Source organism: Corvus kubaryi, unplaced genomic scaffold (genome assembly GCF_017639235.1).
Source record: "Corvus kubaryi isolate FWS band 111438036 unplaced genomic scaffold, C.kubaryi_AGA036_p1.0 37398, whole genome shotgun sequence".
NCBI lineage: Eukaryota > Metazoa > Chordata > Aves > Passeriformes > Corvidae > Corvus > Corvus kubaryi.
In genome coordinates, this window is record NW_024581137.1 from 24,088,800 (window position 1) to 24,112,142 (window position 23,343).

Genomic DNA, 23,343 nt, shown 5'->3' on the forward strand with positions numbered 1-23,343 from the left:
TTTGTATCTTGAAAAGCAAGAGGTGAATTCTTGACTGCTAAATCAACTCTGACATATAGTGTCTCCAGAGACTGTCCTCAGCCTTGGGTACCTTGCTGCACTCTGTGCTACTTGATTTATTTAAAGATATTTAAATTTCATTTTGCTGAGCATGTTTCCATACAGTGCTCACATGCCTGAGGCTCCTTGGTGGCTTGGTAGAGCAGGTTAGAGTCAGTCAGAGGGCATAGATAGTTCTGCTTTGTGACGGGGGAACTGTTTGGCTTTTTCTAGCTTCTCTAATTTTTTTTTTTTCTATTATAAATTCTATCATCCTTACTGCTAGAGATAAGATTCAAATTTTATAGTTACTGGTTGCACTGAATACAAACAGCGGGGAGCAATATGCAAATACAAAGTGTATGTAAAGTGCACCAGGGTCTTCATAAAAAGAGAAAAAAACTGTTCTTAATATGAAGAAGAAAGAAGCACTTTATTGTGGCAGAAATTGGCTTTGTTCTCTATTTGTACATTAGTAAGTGCTTTTATATCTGTCTACAACATGAGGATATAGGTAGTAGCACAATGTGTGTTTCTGAGAGCTGGCTACCTGAGGATTCATCCTGCTACTGGAGAGACTTTTGCTCACTGTTCTGGTTTGACTGTGTGACCACTAGAATTGGGGCTGACTGCTTGAGACGTACCCAGGCTGGATTTATCCTGGTGTATGGCTGTCCCCTTCACTGTGGCACAAGTTTTGCTGCTGTAGGAGCCGTCATGGCCATGTGTGGTAAAGTCATCCACGTGTCTTACACTCTATGCTTAGTTCTGCTTAGTGCATAAACAAGCAGTGGTAATAGCATTGGCTAACCACCTCCTTTCTATTGTGTACTACTGCTTGTGTGTTTCTCTTTCCAGAGAAAAGTTACCCTCACTTCTTTGAGCTCTACTAAATTTGTTCCTGTAAATAAGCAGCAAAAGAATTGTCTGTAAAGCTCATTGGCAGACACATGTGCATGAGATAGTCTGAGCAGCTTCCTTGAACAACTCTGTTCTAGTTTTCCAGATTTCCACTTCACCGTGATGGGAAAGCCCAGGCAGCCCACATCACCTGTGGAATCACCTGTCTAGACATTTCCAACCAGGCTGTCAGTCTCAATGTCTTGATGGCCAGGGAGGCAGTGGGTTGTGAGACTGCCTCAGCACATTTTTTTCATCCCTCCTTTGGAAAGGGTTTAAAAAGCAGCCATGGCACAGTTTACTGAGTTGCTGCAATCATACAGATACTTTACCTGTGTTCAAATATGTGCTATGGTATGGCAGTGCTTGAAGTAGTTAGGCAAAGAGTTAATGCCAAGTTCGAGCCTGGATCTGATGGCAGGGAAGGGGGTTGGGGTGGGATCTCTTTTGTAATCTGGAATCTTAATGCCCCTTTTCAAAGATCATTTCTTTCTGAAGCATTCCCTGACTATTGCCTTTGTTATCCAGGGCTGAAGCCTATGTGATTTCATTGATATTTCATAATGTCCTGACTGACAGTGCTAGGAATTGGGCTTCTGCAGCCTTAGTACAGTAGAAACTGCACAATAGTTTCTTTTCATTAATGAAAGAAGAAATCTCTTGTGCTTATGACTGTCGTGTCTGGTTTTGGAATACCTCCAACTTATCTGCATGCCCTAGCTAGGGTGGGAGATACATTTGTGCCTTGTGCTATTCTTAGAACTCCCTTGATAAGATTCTCTTCTTGATACTGTAAGTGAAATAAAGAAATATCATTAGTTCCCAGCCTGCTCAATTCTCTCTAAAGTTGTTGGCTGCATCTCTTGTATGTGAAGTCTCTCTTCTTTAGTTTTATGTTTTCTGACGGGAATTTACTGTCACAGGGCAGGATGCCAGTTATGCCGCTTTCAGGGCTTGAGTTCTAGAAAATCCATGGAGCCTGACACCGCTCACTCTCAGCCTTTATCACCAAATTTGTCAGTATTCTTCTGGTTTTAGCATTCATACTCTAAGAAAAATGTTAGTTTTAGGAAACGCTGAGGTTGGACACTTCAGGAATTTTGAAGACAGGGTTAGTGGCAAGCAGAATCACAGCAGTACCTGAGGTCTGTTTTATTTGTCATTGCCTAGTTTGGCACAGCACTTAGTGGAACAGGCAGCTCTGCTGTTGTGCTGGAGGGATGTGCCAGGTCTGTGGGGTGCAGGAGAGGGGACAGGTTTGGAGTTTTTGCCTGGTTTTGAAATCCTGTCATCATCCAAGCTCCTGTTTCTAGAGATCTAGTGGCCAGTGAGGTTTTTTTGGTGGCTAGTGTTGTCTTTCCCCCACTATTTCCTTTTGTGCTCGAGCTGTTGCAAGGATATGTTCTGGTTTCTGTGGAACAAGAAGCAGTGGTTTGCTGTGCTGCAAATCCAGTGTCTGACTCTAGTTGAGCTACCATTACAACTGATGTGTCCTACAAGTGGATAGCCCAGTTCCTTTTGTTTCTTGGGAAAGAGTTTTCTGGTGTTATTTTAAGGGGAGATGGTGAAGTTACGAAGTGAGAGATTTATGTTTAAAATTAATAATCTACTGTCACCTCTGAACCCTATTTTTTTGAGATGCTCATACCTACTGGTATAAATACGAACCAAGCTCCTGCCTTAATACATCAATCCCATTGAGTGCCTACTTTTTATGCTTACTGGGATAAATACTTAGAGTGGGAAGGTAAAATTTCATCAAGACTTATTCAGCAACGTCAATAACCATGACAAATGAATAAGAATCAAGTCAATACTAGTTTTATAAGACCTGTCAGCGACCGTCAGGTTGAAACAGTTTTTCTGTTGTTTAGGTCTTCTGAAACAAGTTATATAAATAAGGCTTGAATATTGTGTGTGTACATGGTTTATTGTATGGAAACTGAATATAGTGTGAAAATATGGTCCATGTTCACTTCTTTTTGGGTTGAGCAACATAAAAAAGCAATACAGAAGGTGACAGCTGTATTTTGAGGTGTGTAGTGTTGCCTATGGATGTTTTCTGGCCTCTGATTACATAGTTAAAAAAACAAAACCACATTTTTTTCAGAATGCTCTGTATTCGTGAAGCAGGAACAAACTATTTCCTCTTTCCCTTTTCTCCACTGCTACCATTGACAATGAGATCTCTGCAATGAATAGCAGCTTTGAAAGTGCTTGGTTTTGGAATGAGGCACCAAGTAATAAGCCATTGGTAGTGAGGATAGCCTTGCAAATATGTTTTGCAGAGGAAAGGCATTCAGCATTTTTTTGGCTTAACTATCACTTTTCAGAGTGTTATCATTTTTCCTTCTAGAAAATCAGAGTCAGTGTAAGCAAGCTTGTATAATAGGGCTATTCAGCCAGAAAGTGCTATGCAAGTGTGGGTTTATGGAGTCCTGAAGTCTCCTCCACACTGTGCCTAGGTTTTTGCTTTCTGCTGTGGGGTTGAGATGGTTCATGTCCTGGATGGCTCTGCAGGATGGCTCCAGCCAGCTGACCACCTGTGAAATGTGGGGGGGCTAAGGCTGCAGACTTGGGGCCTGATAGCTGCTCTGGGGTTGTCTTGACATGTAATCTTTCCCTGCTGCTCCAGCTCCCCCTTTGCACATGCAGCAAATGCAGTTATTCTCTGTTCACACACAAGCAAACAGCACTGACCTGATGTTCTGAAATGAAATTGTGCAGAATGTCAAAAATGAGATTTGTTTGCTGATAGCTCAAAAGGAGAAGGGGGAGTTTTGATAAGAAATGTCAGTTTCAGCATGACTTGGTTACACAATGAAGCAAAGGGTGAACTGTAAAGAGTTTTTATTAGTCAGATCTTAGCTCCTGGCCAGTGCCAAATGTTGTTGCACCTTGATAGATGAGGAATTTGCCTCTACAAAATCACAGTGTATTACTATATAAGCAATTTGGTCTAACAGCCTGGGGAAATATTAGGGACGTTCTCCTACAAATACAGCAGGTAAGTCCCTGACAGGATCTTGTTGCCTAAGCCTGTCCTTAGACTGAAAGAGTTCACTGCCCCTCTGCTTCATTTTGTTTTGTTTTGACCTGTTTGCACACATTACCTAATGAAGGTGGCAAGCTCATTTCTTGTATCCCTCTTGCGTGGTCAAAGTGAAGGACTCTGAAAATCCCATTTTTCACCAGAGATAGTCTATTACATGCTTTAATTGCATGCTAGAGGAACTATTACTGTAAAAATCATGGCTCAGGACTGGAGGCTGAAGATGATCATGCTGTATAATCTTTAAGGGGGGAAAGACAGGCTGGTAAAAAAACAAAGCTTCTCACTGATAATTTTGGATGATTTCTTTGGCTTTAGGTTTTAATATAGACACAGCCAGGCAAACAAGGCAAATAACTTTTAGTCCATTCTGATGATCCTGTTTACCTTGATATGCCTGATCATATATTCCCCCAAAAAACTGTTGCAGATTACTTCCTGTAAGGAAGAAGTTACAACAGGAATGCTGGACCCTAAGAGATGCCTTGTAAATACAGATAACTTTAGTTTTCTCAGATGCAAGTTCTGCAGAGTTTGATCCTTGAAAAACTTGATGTGAACTCAACAGTAAAGTGTAAAGTCCATTTCTTTGGTTTGCACAAGCCAATGATGTAATGATGGATTGAGCTCTCATCCATGCTGTCTGGGAAAATAATGCTTGTTTTGAAGGCAAGCGCTTGTTATGAGGAGAAGTAAATGTGTTTGAAACATAACATAATTTCTTTCTTCCTTGCAGTTTCAATGGCTTCTCTGCAGCTTTCCTTTGTATTTTTGACTTGTCAGAGTACATCCACAGACATGTAATTAAAGTAGACCATTTAAAATAGTAGAAACACCGGTTTAAGCAACAGCAATACCCATGTTTTAGTTTTGTGACTGTTTATCAAAGCATACTACTGAATCTTTCAAGGCTTGTTTTTTTTTTTCCTCTTTCTACCAGTTGTCTCTGTCTTGGGGGCAGCTGCAGGGGAGACAGCAAGGGAGAGGAGGAAGCCTTCTCATGTATTTTGTCCCAGTTACCACTGTTACACTATGTACTTAATAAAGTACTGGAGATGGTGCTTAGGGGAGGTGGTAGAATGGTTTGATGTTGTTACTGTGTACAAGTATGATCTGTGTTTTCAGTGTAGCAGTACAGTCTGTCTCCTGCTGCTTTCCACTGATTCTAGCATTTGGATCCTGCTTGTCTCTTGGGAGCCTGCAAGCATCAACACATGTATTTTCCCAGGCTTGTGCAATGTAAGGATATAAAGGTTCAAACATGACACCTACATGTTGTTTTTAAAAGTTGCTTGTTCATTCACGAAACATGGACTTTTTAAATAACGTGTGTCCTTTCTGTACATTGTGATTGTTTAACTTTCTCTCTTGCTGCTGTCTCTGCAGTGCACATACATTGAGATTGAGCAGGTGCCGAAGACTCATGCTGTTGTGCTGAGCAGGCCCTCCTGGCTTTGGGGGGCAGAAATGGGAGCTAACGAGCACGGGGTGTGTGTAGCTAACGAAGCTGTCGTGACCAGAGAACCTGCTTCTGAATCTGAAGCCTTGCTTGGCATGGATCTTGTCAGGTGGGTGTCTTGCTGAGCTGTGACCAGCCTTTCATCATCAGCCTTAGATGATGCTGGTACCAGCTATCAGCTTTGTGGTGTTGGCATGAGGAGATTTTTTAAAACACTATAAGCAGGAGACCTTTCTACGTAGGGCTCCCAGTACAGCTGAGTTAACACTTAAAACACTTGCAATCTGAGTTTAGCTACCAAGTATGTACCGTGCTTATACTGTTGCAGGTTCACTCAATCTACCTTGTCTACCTACCCTTCAGTCTAGCAGTGGCTGTTCTGACAGGATAAGAGATATGATTATGTTGTTAGTAAGGAACTGCTAACTAATTTGTAATATCAGATTGCCAGTGTGCCTTTCATTCTCCCTCCCTTTACAGCAGCCTACTCTGACCTAAAAAGCTTATTCTGGGCTTATAGCCAGCTGTAGACATAAACAAACTACTGTGCCTTACTTCAGCCCATGCATTCCAATGCAAACCATTGCCCTCATTCAAATGCTGGCACACAAACTCCTGTGAGCCTGTTCATTGACGGCTGTCTGCCCAAAAGTCTTGTGCTACCCTGTAAGTCTCAGCCTGAATGGTGATCTTGCAGTGAAGAGAGTTCAAAGGAGGCTTGGGTGGGGGATGAAAGCTGAAAATCAAAGAAGAGAGAACATGTGAACTTCTTTCAAAGAGAGATGAAGCAAATGGACTCAATTTAAAGACTGAACAGAACAACAGCTGCATATTTAAGTAAATCAGTGTTAGACCCAGTGGTCCTGGAATTTGCCCTAGGATACTTAATGAGCTGACTGAAGCAGTTACAGGTGAATTCTCATTTTTCTTGAGGACTAGTAAAAGATGGGAGAGGTTTTGGTTGACAGGAAAAAGTTAAATGTTGTGGGTATGCTTAGTATAGTTAAAAAGATTTGTTATAAACATGCTTAACCTCAGTTCATGAAGGGGAAAAAACTCAAATATCAAGGAGTTGATGAATGCACAGTAATAACTGGTAGTCAAGAAAAATCCTGTCAAACCATTCTACTTTACTCCTGCAATGAGTTAACACATTTTATAGATAAAAGGATAGGAAATAGATACCTTGACTTTTAAGAGGACATTAAACCTTAGAAGTTATTCTCATAAGCAAGCTGGGAAGCATGAGTTAGAAGAAATTGTTGTTAGGTGTATAGCTGCCTGAAACTGTAACTGTACATGTTCTCTAAGGCGTCTCTGCAGAAATATGGTTATTACTGTGTCCCACAGCCGTAGGGAGGAGAGGAGAGAAGATCCAGCAGGCAGGAATTGTGCAGCAAGATTGATTTAATTATTTTACAAACTCATTTATAGACTTTTTTCTTTGTCGTCTATTTGGACAAAGGATCAGCCACCCCTTGGGGTGATTGGCTAAAATCCTAAAACATCCATTGTCAAAATATTTTTCTCCTGTACCATAAACAAAGCTCTGCAAGGTCACAGGTGTTCATGGTTTACAGAACTTCTGCAAATATCTTCGTGAGAGAGAAAAGTATCTCACGGGCTTAGAAAGAAGCAAGAAAATTTCTTGCTAACAGTATTTTTGTATCCACATATGGTGTCTGCTTCCAGCTAAATCTAGAGGAATATGGGCCAGTTGGAGAGAATGCAGTGGAAATTGGAAATGTGATCAGAGAGCTATAGAATCTGACCAATGAGAAACTCACGAGGGAATTTGGGTTATATTCCTCTTTGGTATTTTCTCTAAGCCCTGTATATACTGAAGGAATCTGTGGAGAAACCGTACTTGCGAGGATGAGTAAATTTAATTGCTTTGAGGGAGACTGAGTAGATGTGAGGGGTTATTTAAGAAAATATAGGACAACCTTTTGTGAGGAAAAGGGCTTAGATATCTGACTTTCTAAGCTCCACCTTTATTTTTTCCCTCCTACTGCAGTCCTTTTGAAACCTTAATAAACCATTGGTTTAAATGTCAAGTTCTGCTTATTTTGGTCACAGTTATTGCAGTCTCAAAGGACTGGTTAACATTCAAATATATATGCTATCCAACAGCTCTAGATTTACCCACACCAGCAAATCAGGACATATCAAAGTAAGGAGGTGCTGGTCATAAACTACAAATAATCATCACCTGTAGTTGCTACCCTCCCTCTCTTCCTTCTTACCTGCAGAAGAAATTGTAGCTCAGATGCAGAGAGGGTGCTTCAGGCTAGGAGAACCAGAGATGTGTTGTTACCATCTGCTGCTTGTTCCAGCCAAAGTGTTTCTTTCTCTTACTGTGAAGACTTGGCCACTTGAATTAAGTGTGTCTATTTCATGTCACCTCATAGAATAGAGAACCATCAAATATGAAATCAATCTCTATAGGCTGCAGTGAAGCAGCTGGCACCAGCTCTGCCTCTTTGATAGAGTATCACAGCATGTCAGAACACTTCAATGATAATTATGAAATTAATAAAGTTTGTGTGATGGACTTCAGGGTTAGAAGTTGGTCCCATTCCATGCAGGCTGGTCTCCATCCCAGTTAATCTGAATGGAGAGCATGAACCTAGTCACAACACACAGAAAAACTGAGAGAAAACATGCTCCAGCACAAATTCCTAAGGAGCCTTTTTTCTCTAGGGTTTTATTCAAAAGCTTGATTTTTCAAAGCTGTACCAGTATTGCTACATTGGTTGGCTTATCAGGATTTTCTTCAGGTATTCTTCCTCGCTGCCTGCAGTTTTGGGTTTTTTGGAGGCACAATTGCCTCTATAAAGCACCTGTTTACTAGCGAAGCACATTCGTATGAAGAGTTCATGTATTGTTTTGCTGATGCAGTTAGAAAAGGACAGCATTATCACACAAAAGGTATATATGGAGAAACCTGTAAGTTACATCCTTATTTTTGCATTTTTGTCTTAATTTTAATCCCTATGTGTTTGTATTATTTATTTGTTCTTTTCATCACAGGTGCAATAATTTTTTCAGAGCCACACAGAGATGCCAATCTTGGCAGGGAGTCAAGAATGCTCTTTAAAATGGTATTAATTTGTTTACCAATTTCTTTCCTTAGAGACCTCAAAACTGAATAAAGTAGAATGTCATCAAGTGTGTTAGTTAATTTGGAAAGCCTACATTATGTAACTGATAGGTGAAGTTGAAAAGCTTAACATAGTGTTGTTTTGACAATATGATAGCATATTGGAGGTACTTAGGCAGTGGATTGTACTCAGTCACTGAAATTTTATTAATGACTAATTCAAGTTCTCATCTGGGGGTGAAATTGCTTCAAACTTTTCTTCCAGCTCACCTTGAAGGATGCTCTGAAGTGTGTTAGTGGGAGGGTTATGCTGTGGTTGCCCAGGACACTGATGCTGAGATAACTGACAAGACTTAATTTTGTGGTAATGAGTTGTGTGATTGTTGTGTTGGATGGGGTTTTTTCCCCTTGGTTTTTTTTGCTGTCCCTTGTGACTGACAGATAGGAGCAGCCAGGAAAAGCAGAGCCTAGACCTTTAATGGAAATAAATATAACATTGGAGCCATTTATAAAAAAATCATACCTAAAGGATACTTCTTCAAACTGAATCCCTGCTGTGCTTTTGACAGGGAAAGCTAGACTTTAACCATCTCAAATGGAAAATTTCAGGGAGACATTATTAAAAGTTTTAGTGGGATGTTATGTCTCTTGGCAGGTTTTGATCTAATTATAACCTAATGGTTTTGGTCATTATCTGTGGAGAAGGAAGCAGATTATCACTGAATTTAGTGACTGTATGGTCACCAAGGTAGTTTTCAGTCCATTCACTTACCTGTGGCAGTGGCAGCTCTTGGGATTGCTCTTAGGGAATAAGACATGCTTTTGGGCTAGCTTTTCAATGATGTCTTTTAAATTTTTCTAAATTATGAAATCTGAAAAATCAATTGCACCAGTGATGAAAAGAATGAAGGAAAAACATAAATGCATAGGGACTAAAGATGGAGTCACCAGTACAAAACAAGTTTCAGCTAACAAGAAAAGACAAGAGGGAAGGATCCTATAAATGCAAAGTAAGGAGATGATGGGGGAGGAGCTGTCACTTTAAGGTAGGCCTTAAAATTCTAGTTGGCTCTTGGCTCTTCTTTGTCAGTAAGTGATAAATAGATGCTGCTGGGAGAGATGAAAACACTGCTTTCAATAATTCAGCCTAAAGCAAGGCTAATGGTAGCCAAATATTTAACAAAGCATACCCAGTGCAGAGATCAGGTTGAGAAGTACTGAGATCAACAAATCTGTACTCAAATTATCAGAACCTGATTTGTCTACTGTACTTTTTAGGACAGAAACAGAGTAGTGTTTTCTTGTCATGTGATTTCAAGAGAAATGGAAAGAGCTAGCATAGTACTTTTATCTAAAAAAAGTGATTTTCTTGGAACTATCCATCAGTCAAAATTATTTTGTCCATAGAGCGATTAGAGAAAGACAAACACAGAGGAAAATATTAATGTGACAACATTAATAATAAACAACAGAGAGAAATTTTGGACTGATCCAGGTAACTCTCCCATTAGATGGAGGCATGGATATGCTGTTGTTTGAAACACTGCATTTCCTCATTACCAGTAATTGGATTTTGGAACCAGTGAAATCGTTTGCAGGTCAGATTTGAACTTCTGGTTACTGCTTTTGTTGTTGATTCAATTAGGGCTGTAAATTATATCAAGGGATTATCTAATGCCTCTTCTTCAAGGCAGGATACAGTCGTTCCCTAGGGCTTTGTTAAATTTATTACCACACCTCAGATTACTTTTCCATAAAATACCCCTGCTTTGCTCGAACTTCCTTTTAAAATTATGTTCTTTCAGACCTATGGTTACTCTTAATTCTGACAAAAGCCATATCTGGTATTCAAACAGTTTTCTGGGGAAGTCTCTGCAGGAACTCTGAAGTATGACTGTGCACAAATGCTTCTCTTTACTGTGTGCAGTATGCATGTAAGGGTAACACCTAGTTTCCATGGCCAGGCAGAGCATTGGGAAAGAGAGGTTGTAATATTGGATATTGGTCCCTTCCCTTTTTTGATAGCTGGTAGTATTAATTTGCTACTTCCCACTGTTGTACAGAAAAGTAAACTTGGTACAGCTGTTACTTAGAAAAAAATGTTTGCAAATTCTCCTTCAAATGTATTCTGCTTGAGGAGAAGATAAGTAGAACATTGCATGTTTACAGTGCAGCTGAGATCATTGGTTGGTAATTGGACTCTTTTTTAAAAAACTGAAAGCCAGCTATGATAGGCTTGACAATAAAGAACCAGTGCAGAAAAATCAAGACTAGAAACAAATAATTTAATATCTCATTCTTTAATTCTAGTAACTCATTAAAGCAAGAATTCTTCCATTAGGCATACCAGACACTTCAATACTGTAAACCCGGATGAGTGCTGATGTTTAAAATTAATAACTTAAGGAGATCTCAGTGTTTCATTCCTCTCTGAATCTCTGTTTTACCCTTTTCGTATAGGCTTGGCCTAGAAAGAGGTGCAACAGCTAAAGAAGCATTGGATGTAATAGTTGCTCTGTTGGAAGAGCATGGGCAAGGTGGAAATTATTATGAAGATGGGAGTTCGTGCCATACTTTCCAAAGTGCATTTTTGATTGTGGACAGAAATGAAGCCTGGATACTGGAGACTTCTGGAAAGTATTGGGCAGCTGAAAAAATCACAGGTTAGTTTAGCACTCACAGCAAATCTCTGTTATTATAAATACCTGTAAAGAGCTGTCATGGAAAAATTGGTCTTAGAGTCAGTAAGTTTAAATAAGTGACTAATTAATGCAATTTTAGACTTCTGTATTTGTGCTACTATGATTTTTTTTGTTACGTGTTGATTTGTGTTGGCTGACGTAACTTAGCGTTTTCTGTGAAGATGGAGATTGTTGCCTTTATGCATAAACTATATAATAATCATCATTTTTGTATTTGACAGGTGTATTTTCCCAGATTTATTTCCCATTGGGAATATGTCAAGTGTTTTTTTGATGGAGTTAATGCCCAAATTATTACTTACAAATCTAAAATACTGTGAGAAAAGGATATGCATTGATAGTTTTGACAAAAGGGCTTTTTTGAGGTGATAAATTGAATGGGTTGCTGGTGGTGGTTCCTTTACTGAAATAGATATACTCCCTTCATATCCCTGTTTTTTAAATGATAGTGCAAAACAATACTTTTCTGCTCTTTAAACTTGTAAATGGTTTCTTTTTCTGTGTGTGTGAAACCAGAGCTGCCAAACCAACTTCTAGAATTCACTAGCTTAGTGGTTGAATTTATTTAAAACTTTTCCAGCATATATGGGCTGCCTTAATGTAATATGATTGTTTCAGGCCTGTATTTAATTTATTCTCATCTTGGTTTTGAAGGAATTTTTATTTTCATAAGAGTAGAGCTTTTTAAATGTACTCATGTTTGAATGAAGTGAAAATTCAGAGTATTTATGAGGACTTTTGTCATCCATGACTTGAGCTATGACAGATCCACTCAAGTCTTTCCTTATTTCCCCCTGAAGGAAAGGTAGGAGATAGCAGATATGGGAAGGAGCAAAGAAGTAACACCAGGCTGTGCAATGTTGTGCAATGCCATCAAATAGGAATCAGTAACCTTAACAGAGGTGGTGTTTTCCCAAGTAAAGCTTGTATTTTAAGGATACCTACAAGTCTTCTGGCATGAACAGATACCAAACCAAGACTGAAAATGCTGTCCTGATAAAACCCTAGTTCTGGAAAGCAGCTGACTCCTGAGGTTCCTGGGATTATGCAGTGACAGCCTGCCTTCTTCTCTTGACCTGCCTCACTGATATTTGAAGAACAGTGGGTTTTATTTAGCAGTTTTAGCTGCATCAGCAATACATAACCTTCATGTCCTTCTTCCCAGCAAATAAGCTGTTGCCTTCATCTGCTGCTTGCAGCTCTTTGAAATGGTTCTGCAGTTCTGTTCTGGTTTTTACCAGCACATTGCTCTTCAGGAGGTCCCTGTGAGCTGCAGATAAGTAGTTTCCCTCTCCCACAGCCTACCAGGAGGAAAGGCTGCTGGCCCTGTAAGAACTCTGTATTTCATACTTTATTCAGGGGGCTCTTTTTTGCAACCATAAGTGTGCCTCTTAAGCTTTCAAATGAATGCACAAATGCTGCTAAAACAGGGAAAATGTGTCATTCTCCAGTATGAAGGCATATCTTTTCCTCAGAGTTGTTCTAATATTACTGCTGCAGGACTGTAAAGCTTATAGTGTTTATCAAGCAGCTCTCTGACAGTAATTTAAGGATAAACACTTCAAAATCCTTTCTATTACTGTTCTTTGAGTGGAAAAATTTGATTGATAAATTTTATTTTTTTGTGGTGGATCAAACCCGTGAAATATTATTTTGCCTGAGTTAATAAATGTAGTATTTAAAGAGCTCCTAAAGAGTGGCTTGCCTAGCTGGACATGAACACAAATACTCTCATCACTCAAGTGAAGAAAAGTCCCTGAAAAGTGTACTGTTTGAAAGTGTGAATCAAAATAAGCTGTCAGTCACCCTAGTGTAAGTCAGAACTGGATGACAGGGACTTTTTTTGCAGAATGATGCACAGAACTTCCTGAAGTTGTTACCCATTATTTAAATTGCATGCATGAGGCATTACAAAAGCAAGATTACTTTTTTGGAAGGCAGTATTTAAAACTTCCACAACAACTGGTTTTGCTTCTGTTTAAGAAATGGTTTGTGCCAAATTCCAGAATCTGTGTTTATTTTAGTTTATAGTTTTATTTTATCAGCTCTTTCTCTGGCTTGCAATACATTTGCTTTATTCTCTCTGAGGGATATCTACAGCAACCACTGCCACGCTGTGGATATATGGTTGTAAGCACTGTGGTACTTTTGAGAAAAGGAACTTAAAAAACCCTTTAGTATTCTTTGGAGGCTGCTTACACTTCTTTTTACTTCATGCCATTTTAAAATTTAAGATTAATTTAAACCTATCTTGCAGCTTACAGTGAAATTGTTTCTCAACTGGGAAGCTTAAAGCAATTGTTAAGATTTTAAAAGCATTTTCCAAATTCTTAGGTTTGAAGGGCAAGGCAGGTTCATTAAGTGCAGCTCTGCTGAAATATATTTTGAAATCAAGTCCGATCTCAAGCCTTGTTGTGTCTGTGGAATATGCCACTGGAAAAAAGATTAGGCAGGTGCCTTTAGCATTTGGATACCACTGTTGCTTTGTGGTCAGAGCATGTGAGGTGTGGATTGGGAAAATGGCATTCTGACTAAATCTCGCTATTAATCACAAGTGTCAGTGTCTCAGCAGGGCACAGAGAATTGAGCTCTGCAACCTGCAGTGATTGGTAATTCTGTGTATGTGTAATTATATAGTTACACAGTCATGCCAAATGTAAATCCTAACCAGTGGTTTAATTTGTTTCCTAATTGAAATGACATTTTCCTTCCAGCTTCTCCCAGAAAAACTGTATTAAGGCTCTCTTTTGATATGTGACTCTTTCTAGAGGGAGTGAAATGCATTTGCAATCAGCTTTCATTAACTACAAAAATTGATGCTGAGCATCCTGAACTAAGGAATTATGTCAAAAGTCAAGGCTGGTGGAACGGAGACTCAGACTTCAATTTTTCTGAAGTGTTCTCTCTTGCTGATGGCCATTTAGCCTGTTGTTCCGGCAGGGAGAGCCTAGAAAAGCAAGGTGGTAAGTGTTGAGCTATCTTTCTGTGGGCACAGTGGGTTTTTTAGTCACTGCTGCCTCCTTTTCAGGCATTCTGTTCAGAACTGCATGTGACTGAGAGCACCTCTACATGTGAACTGTGTAGGAACGAAGATCAGAACTAAAGACTGTCCCTAAACTTGCCACAATTTAGGATGAAGCCCTTAGTGTCACCCTCAAGGTTTCAAAACAGGATTTCAATTGCAAAGTAACTTCCTTCAGTGTTTTGATGTGCATGATGTGCCACTGCATTTGTGCTTTCCTGTAATTTTAGCAGCCCTACCTAACACTAAAATTATATTATTATTTTAAAAAAAAAGTGGCCTCACATATTAAAGATTGAGCTGAGTGGAATCTGCATTTTGGGGAAAATGTAGATTTAACCTTTTGGGGAAAGTTTCAAGATCATAGTTAAAGGAAGAACAGCTGCAAACTGAAGTTCCTTTCTCATGGCTGAGCGGAATGAAGCTGCTGGAACAGACAATGTGCCTATTCCCCACAATCAAAGGAAGGGTTTATCTCCAGACTCAGATTTATTACTGACTTCAGTTCACTGCAGCTGGCCAGCATACCTCTGAAATGACCAGCCTGCAGCAGTGCATGACTGACATATATCTGCTCTTTCATGCATGAAAAACAGCACAAATTATCATTTTCTAAAAGGCTGTTAACTACAGATGTGAGTTTACTAGAGTGTTGGCATTTTCACATGTTGGCAGATGTCTAGAGAGTATAGAGGTGAGATATTTGTTGCACTGCAGAGTTCTTGCTAAAGCTGTACAATTGCAGGAGAGTGGTTTGTGTCTGAGGCAGATACAGTAACTCCAAGGGCCTATAGGTAAAAGATCCTAATAAACCTGGATTATAGCACTAAAAACCCTGAGGGCCCCTGCAGACAGATGGCTGTGGCTGAAAATCTTGCAGGCTGCTGAGTCATTCCGTGTCTCCTGGTGTGCTGAGGAACCTGTGCATGGAGGTTTGAGTCACTGCAGAGTCTGAGAAGGTACAGGGGCAGAAGCCTCACCTGCCAAAGGAGCAGTGGCAGAAAACATGGAGCGGCCATGGGGGTAAAGCTGTGAGTGACACAGGCAGGAAACACAGTGAGAACAGGGGATTCTTGTAGATAGGGGTTTGGAGAAAAATCTTGGTGCCTAGGTCTGCTGCTGTAACATTCTGTGACTGCAAGATGATGTTTCAAAATTTTGACTGAGAGATAATTGAAAGTAAGAAGTGGAAGATCAGGGTGCTCTCATTCTGCCCTGCTTGGGTAGAGGAAAATGGATGTTTTATGTAAGTAATCTGTTCATAGTGACTGCTAAAGCAGTATTACAGCCTTCTTCCTGAAAAAGTACCTTTTTAATAACATTTCTCCCTACCTGGCAATTGTCATGCCTAATTAATGCTTCCTACCATTCTCATTTACTAGCTAGGCACGTTCTTTCTGAATGTTCATTATTTAAGTAGAAACTATTAACTGGGATTTGTGACATGCCCATGTCAAGTGTCAGTGGGCATTTTAGGCCAAAGCTTGTTCAGGCTAAAATCCTTACCTGGACTCCAAGCCATTGAACACTCAGGAATTTTTTCCCCCCCTCCATATAGGTGACGTTTCTGCACAAGCTATGATTGATGTCCTGCGTGACAAGGATAGTGGTGTCTGTGTGGACTCTGAATCTTTCCTTACTACAGCTAGCATAGTGTCTGTTCTGCCTCAGGACCCTAGTTTTCCCTGTATTCATTACTTCACTGGCACGCCAGACCCTTCAAGGTAAGCCACAGCACTGGGGTCCCTGGGGTGCAGAGCAGGTGATGGGTTGAAAGGTAGTAAACAAACCCTGCCACCCAAACTGGAACATACTTGAAGAGCATGTTCTAACCAGAAATGCAGTCAGTGCTCTGTGATGTGCAATCTGACAGTCCTGTGTTACCAAACTGCATCTTGCTGCAATTCCAAATGGACACCACTGGGCTGAAAGACTGGATCTGGAACTTTGCCTAAAGTCAGAGCTTCCAGGGGAAATGCAGTTTAGGGAGGACCCAGGAATTCCAGTGTAGTTGCTTTCCACTTGGAAAGTTGTTTAGATGATGAGGCTGGGGACTTCCCAAGTCAATTCCTTGAACAGGTGGGTGCAAAACGCAAAAAAATGAAGTGTCTTAACTATCAAAGAGGGGTTGTGTACTCTAGGCAGCTTCATATGACATCAAAATGTTAACACAGCAAAACATCTGCAAATTGCTGGTATCCCAAGCATGTTTTTTATTGGAGGGACAATTTCTAGTTGGTTTACATGGTGTCCTCTCTAGCTGAAAGTATCTGAGGAGATTAGGGAATTCATGGGCTGGATCATCAAAGAACTAATGAATTATCTTGTATTTTAAACAGAATCCACCTGGGATTCACAGAAATTAAACTAAACCACTTGCAGTTATTCAGGAGATCTGCCACTTGCATTGAGGTAAAGAGGTTATGGGGAGAAGAAGATGGTGCCCTTGAACAGCTGACAGTCATTCCTGTAAGAGGACTGGTAGTAATCATTAGGTTTTACTGAGGGCTGTGGAAGTCATCCATGCCAAAGGGACCTTCCACCCACCTTGAGTTATGTAACTCAGATTTTCAGGGTTAACTGTCAAGTTTAAACTTGCTTACCCAAACTTTTCTTTGACTTGATGCAAATCCTTTGTGATAAAAAGGAGCAAGGCTTCAAATTATTGTGTTGGGATTTCTGTCCTTTTGAACATGGAAAACCTAGCTTTTATTGAAAGCCTCGTCTAGAGACCTTTCTTGCTTTATTCTACACTGTAATGCATTTAAAAAGCTTTATTTAAATGCAGCTAGTGAGTCATGTAAATTCTTAGTCAGCAAGGCTTCGTGACAGTGATGGAAAGGGTAGCAGCACTGAACCTGCTGACTGTACACAGGCAGTGGTTATTAATTGTGTGTTGCAGAAGTCTTGCACTTTTGGCAGGTTCTTCACTGCAGAATGCAGGGTGCTTTATTGTTCTGTATCTAAAGAGAAGGAAGGCAGTTGTTCCATGCCAAAACCTACTTTCAGCTTCTCAGGAATGAAGATCCTACATTGATGGGGTTTTTTTGTCTGTCTCTCTCTGGAGTTTAGATCCAAACTCAGCGTTGAAGTTGTTTGAGAAGTGTCACAATATTGGTAGCCATGTCTTCCCCCAGCTCTTGAAGTAAAATTCTAAAATGCTGCTGTTTATATGCCAAATCCTCTGATATTGAGCAAGATACGTAATCTTCCCTGCTCCACACAAGTGTTTATTTATGATTTTAATAAAAATTAAAGCTGGAAGGAGGAGGAGAGATGCCAGTGGGAACAGAGGAGAAAAACTGATGTGAGGCCGAATGTTGAGATTTGTTACAAAAAACTTGAAGAAGAAAACCAGTGCTACTCTTCTAAAGAAGTGGCAGAACTGGCATGAGGACACCAGAGAATCTTATAGGTAAAAAGGGGTAATAAGGTTTTACAATAATTGCCAAACCCAGTTCTTTTAAAGCACATAGATTTTGTTTTGCTTGTGACCAGTACCAAGTCTCTAACCTTATCCATGCCTAGTGTAGATGAATTACCTGTGCTGCTCTGTATGTGTTGTTTTAAAATAGCCTGGTGAACATTTCAATAACATATATGAGATCTCTCTTATTACTGCAAGCAGTAATTCTCATTTCTTTCAGGTCCATATTTAAACCCTTTATTTTTGTCGATGATGTAAAATTAGTACCAAAAGTACAGTCTCCTTCTTTTGGCAATGATGATCCTGCTAAAAAGATACCTCGATTCCAGGAGAAACCTGATCGTAGGCATGAATTGTACAAGGCACATGAATGGGCCCGATCTCTCCTGGAGAATGATCAGGTAAGAGCTGTGGGACCTGGAATTAAAGAATTGAACTCAATGTAGATTCCTAACTCCATAATTTAGTTCACAGTCACTCACTGAAAAACATTCTCTGAATATTCTTAGAATCCTTGTAAGTTGAGCTTGAATAATGATGGCCTCTGAAGGACAAACTATTCTGCATAGTTTTTGTTATCCTGAGAGTGTTGCTCTGTTTCATGACTTTTACAAAATGCAAAGTCAAACTGGTAAGCTGATTATCTTGTTCAGGCCCCACTGTGGATATAGTCTTTTTAGTGATTAAAACACTGGATGCTAGTGCAACCTGGTATCAGAATTATGTGATAGGATGGCAGCAGGAGTGTTATAATTTAAATTATATGATGGATTAAGGACTACATAGCTTGGAAAGGTATTTTTCTTGAAGGAATAATTTGCACTTGACAGTTTTGCAAGTCTTGCATTTTGCAATTCAATGCATTTCTGTTAATTTTTAAGATTTAACTGACAATGCCATATGAGAAGAAACAACACTTTGCAGAGCCATGCAATACATACCTGAGGGCTGAAAACCTTCCATTGTAAAAACTTAAAGTGTTGAAGATCTCTTATGCAAATAATTTTGGAATAAGTCAAGAAGGGGATTGTTCTGTATAGCTTTTCCAAATGGTTGGGATAAAACTTTTGGTGTCATTGGGCAGGTAGTTCAATAACTTCTCGACATTTGCAATTACAACTACAGCAGTAAACTGGGTACGTGGTTTTGAGGTAGTGAAACAGAGGAAGAGACCACCAGGGCACACCAGTCAGGCTTTTATTGGTATTCAGGCAATTTGTGGAAGACCCTCACATGGTTGTGTTGAACTTCCACAGAGGACTTGCTTTCCTACCATTTCCCTCTGTGTGTATTTGCATGGGTCAGAGTCTTGCTGTGATCGTAACAACATTCAGACTTACCCATTATTGATTAAGGAAGCTATGATAAGCTTTGCTGGTACAAACGTTATTGAAATGCAGTTTGGGCTAGATTTTTGATTTCTTGGAATGGTGTAATTTAAAATATGTGGCCTCTGTGGCAATTTTGTTTTAATGTGCAGCTGGCTCTCATATCATTATGCAAGATGTTGATTTAGGGAAGACGTAGAAGAGGCATCTTAGCATCTTGTGAACTCTTGCCTGTTAAAGTCCCCACAATGTGACACCAATAGTTGTGGCAGAAAAGGAAATGCAGTTTCTGTTCAGGCTTCATGCTATAAAACCTGCCCAACCAAGAGTCTAAACCTTGGATGAAGTGCTCTACTCTTTCTGGACAAAATGTTGAGGAAAATCCTGAAAAACTCAGAACCAGCACTGATTCTAAATGACTTTTTTTCCCCTGAAACTCAGTTTTGAAACCTGCAAGCAAAACAAACAGTGCTTCTCCATGAAAAAAAAAAAAAAAAAGAGTTTAAATAACCTTTGGATTAAATGAAATGACACCTTTTCCAGGAGTGAATTTTCTAGAAACACAAAGAGTAGTAAGTCAGAATGGCACACAAAACCTTCCTGGGACCTGGAGTCTTAATACTGTTACATGACGCATCATTTCACATCTGTTGACCATCTTGCAGGTGTTGATTTGAGGGATGCACATGCAAACACGACAATCCGTACAATTCTTAGGGCTTCTAGTCTTCTCATATAGTTCTGTTTGTGGGATTACAAGTTTAAGAACTTGCTTTATTATATGTACAAGCCTTATATAATTTTCCTCTATTCATCTTTCACCTTCTTCCTTCTTTGCTTTAAACATAGCGGCTCCTTTTTTGTTGTTTTTCTTAATGCACAAAGTGTCCAGGACTGTTCCTTTTAGCCTTTGGCCATCCAAAATAACTAATAACAGATATAGTTTGTAATTAAAAAGGCTTTTCCATTTTAAAAAATATTTGAAAATGTCTCTGTAACAGAAGAGAAACAGTAAAATGCTTTAATGAGCCTGTTTGCTGGTTAACTGAGTTTGGTTGTTTCATGCCTTTAGGATAAAGGCCAGAAACTGATGAGGATTATGTTAGACCTTGAAAAACAAGGTTTAGAAGCAATGGAAGATATCCTTTCTCGTACAGAGATTCTGGATCCAGCTGAAGTAGTGGATCTCTTCTATGACTGTGTTGACACAGAACTAAAGTTCTTCAAATAAAGTAAGCAAACAATTCTTTAGGTACTACTATACCAGTGAATGTGAAATGTTGGGTCCAATTCTGAACCTCCTCTTTCTCTTTTACACTAAGCTGAGGATGTTAAGAATTGGGTTCAAACCCACCTGTCTACTTGCTCAGGTTGTCTCCAAAATCCCTTTTCCCTATGCTGCATTGCAGGTGATTTTTTTCAATTGCACTCTTGCTTGGAATGGATTTTCAACAAATTTTATCTCATTTCAGCTACGGTGGCTATTGTTAGCCTTTTCACTGGAAGACTGCAATGTTCTTCAAGCCTTGAAAGACAGTCTTCACACTTGTGATTTTGCAGGAAAAAACATTTCTAGAGGAAAAAAATGTTACTTGCTAGCTGTATCCAGTTAACAAATTGCTTTCCTTTGTCCAATCTTGTGGTGTTCCTGTTTGTGTATGTATATAGTGAAAGGAGAAAGTCACTGACTGGTCCAATTACTGTGTGCATGCTGGCTAATTTAGTACAGAATGTTAAAACATGTATGTTGGGCAACCAATTAAAGTAAAGATTAACTTCATCAGGCTAATTGCCATACTGTCATTGAAAGCAATCTGGTTTTCCCTCTGTTGCTCAGGACTAGGCTTGCAGCAAAGCTGACTTGCATTTTTCTCTTCTTGCTAATTCATGCAGAGTTGAAATGGTAGAGTTGAAATGACAGTTTGAGACGGGCAGGAAGGTAAGTCCTGGTTCTTGACCTTGTTGTGCTGGCCTCATATGGCCGTATCTGGTTGCAGTAACTCCGCACCTGACATTATGCCTGTACAAATTATCAGAATTAAGTCACCCAGGTTACATTCTGCCTTCGCCCTCAGCCAGCTTAGGGCAGCTTGTGTTTGTGGTGCACCTGGCTGCTGCTCCAGAACTGAGTACAGAAGTGCAGAGCCAGCCTGGATGCTGTAGACATCTACACATATTGGCTCTTAAGATGCAACTGGTAAGGTGTCAGATTTATACACAGGCTACAAATTTGGAATTTTTTTAAGGAATAGATACTGGACATTGATAAGTACCTGGATATTCTCCATCTTTCTGCCTTTGTACTGCTGAACAGTTTTAGTAATCTCTGTTGTGAGATACATGGCTGATGAATCCATTAAGGACCAGCAAGTTGCTGGTGGGTGTGGCAATCCAACTGGTTAGGCTTAGAAATGGCTGTCCTATGCTTCCTTATATTAAGTGCAGTGCTGCAGCATGCTTCCCTTCCTCCACAGTCTACAGGCAGACCTGCTTTTCATTGTATTTTCTTCTTGTGGAAGTGGGACAGGGCCAACACTGAGAATTAAACCAGTAAACACTGTGTCCAGTGAAGATGGTTGGTGGGTTTTTTTCATAGAGGAGATTGAAAGAAGACGTCCATGTCTTTAATAAGTGGAAGTTAACATGTGGAATTAAAATCCTTCACTGTTTGGGAAAGTGGATGGTGAAGAACGACAGGCTTCTGTATTGAGGAAGTAAAAGCTCCTTAGAAAGCAGTAACACCTCAAGTTGAAACTGTAGGAGTTGTGCATCAGGGAAATAGTCATTGCCATATTAGCACACTGCATTCTCAGGATTTTTTCAATGACATTGTTCCATTCAGACTCATTACTTTGGTATTGCCTTACATGACAAGTGGCAATTGGACAAGAAAACATGGAGCCTTTTCATTTACAGAAAACAAGCAAGAAGGTATTTTCTCTTATGGCCTACCTAATAATCTCCCATTCATAAAAAAATCCTCCCATGCTGTCTATCATAGGACCAATTCCTGTGTCTTAAGTATTTTAAAGTGTAGACAATGGGAGAAGAAAATACGCAAGTAAACCCTGAAATTTAGCCGCTCTGTATGGTAGCCAGAGGAGGGGCTGACTGCAAGAAGCACACCTGATTTCAGAGAATGTTGTGTGGGATGAAGCCCTCTGAAAGAAGTGTGCTTTTTCCAGCTGCCCATAACTGAAATAAATGGATTTCCCATGAAATCACATCTCCTGATAGGACTAGCTGGGTATTTCTGAACACCCAGGGAACAGGGATAAAATGATTGCCCCAGACAGAGGACAAAAATTAGGATAAACCACTTCTCACAGCTATTTTGCACAACTTGGATCTCTAATCTTTGAGAGTTAGGAGGGAGGCAAGACGAAAGAAGTGGGTGTTCCTGTTAAAAACATCATATATCTTATTTGCCTGTTTCTTAAGAAAGAAGAAAGCAACACTTGCAATTATCTCATGGGCATTTATGTCCGTATTTGGAACTGCTTATATGACGGAATTAATAAATGGTTTTGAGCACAGTGATCCAGGTAGTAATTTTCTAATAGTATGTTGATTTTGCTTCAGTTGTGTAGTGCATTTAAAAACAAAAACCAAAAAACATGGTTGGGTGCAGTCAGTATAAACCAGAGCAACTGCATAGTCTTAACATTTCCAGTGGTCTTGAGCAGAGCTGTGCCTCAGTGGAAGGACACAGTGGGACTTGTGGGAGCAGCTGCCCCAGGGTGAAAGCCAGTGTGATTCTCTGTATCTCCAGAACCTTCAATGGAACTTGAATGACAAATATATGGAAACAGCATTTCAGTAATGCTAGCAAATGCACACAGGATTTCTAGTTTCATCCCTGAAAGATGTTTATTTCTAAAATACCCAAAGCATAATAAAAAATGGAGTAAAATTTTCTTCTCCTTTATATATATCTGCTGGTAGGTAGTCTAGCATTAAGTAGTTTTAAAATCTTTAGGAAGGTACTTACTACAAAGCAGTACACAAATTTCAGAATAAATGAGAGCCAACAATATGCCACCTTTAATAGTACTATAACAAAATAGTTTTTAAAGCAGTATTCAACTTTTCCGGTTGTTTGAGCAGCAATGTAGATGTAGACCCCTGCTTGTTACTATATTCATGCATATTTATCAAGTAACTACAATAATGACAGCGACAGTATTGGTCAAAGCATCACCACTTTTTTTTCATTTTTCTTTTCACATGATGTACTACAGCAAGGTACCATAATAGGCTAGAAAAAGACTAATGTTGCTTTCTTGGAGTCCTGTGGGTGAAGAGCTTCTT

At 39.7% G+C, this 23,343-nt stretch overlaps 1 protein-coding gene across 1 annotated transcript in view; it reads left to right on the top strand.

The window, feature by feature from the left end:
* The window catches only part of SCRN1 (secernin 1), a 37,546-nt gene extending 16,734 nt beyond the window's left edge, over nt 1-20,812 (top strand). The window contains exons 3-9 of the mRNA XM_042043580.1: nt 5,378-5,559; nt 11,014-11,216; nt 14,024-14,218; nt 15,836-16,001; nt 17,925-18,105; nt 20,105-20,264; nt 20,505-20,812. Of these exons, the coding sequence (XP_041899514.1) occupies nt 5,378-5,559; nt 11,014-11,216; nt 14,024-14,218; nt 15,836-16,001; nt 17,925-18,105; nt 20,105-20,263 (1,086 nt within the window). The 3' untranslated portion in view covers nt 20,264; nt 20,505-20,812. The remainder of the gene's footprint in view (nt 1-5,377; nt 5,560-11,013; nt 11,217-14,023; nt 14,219-15,835; nt 16,002-17,924; nt 18,106-20,104; nt 20,265-20,504) is intronic.
* The last annotated feature ends 2,531 nt before the right edge of the window (nt 20,813-23,343 follow it).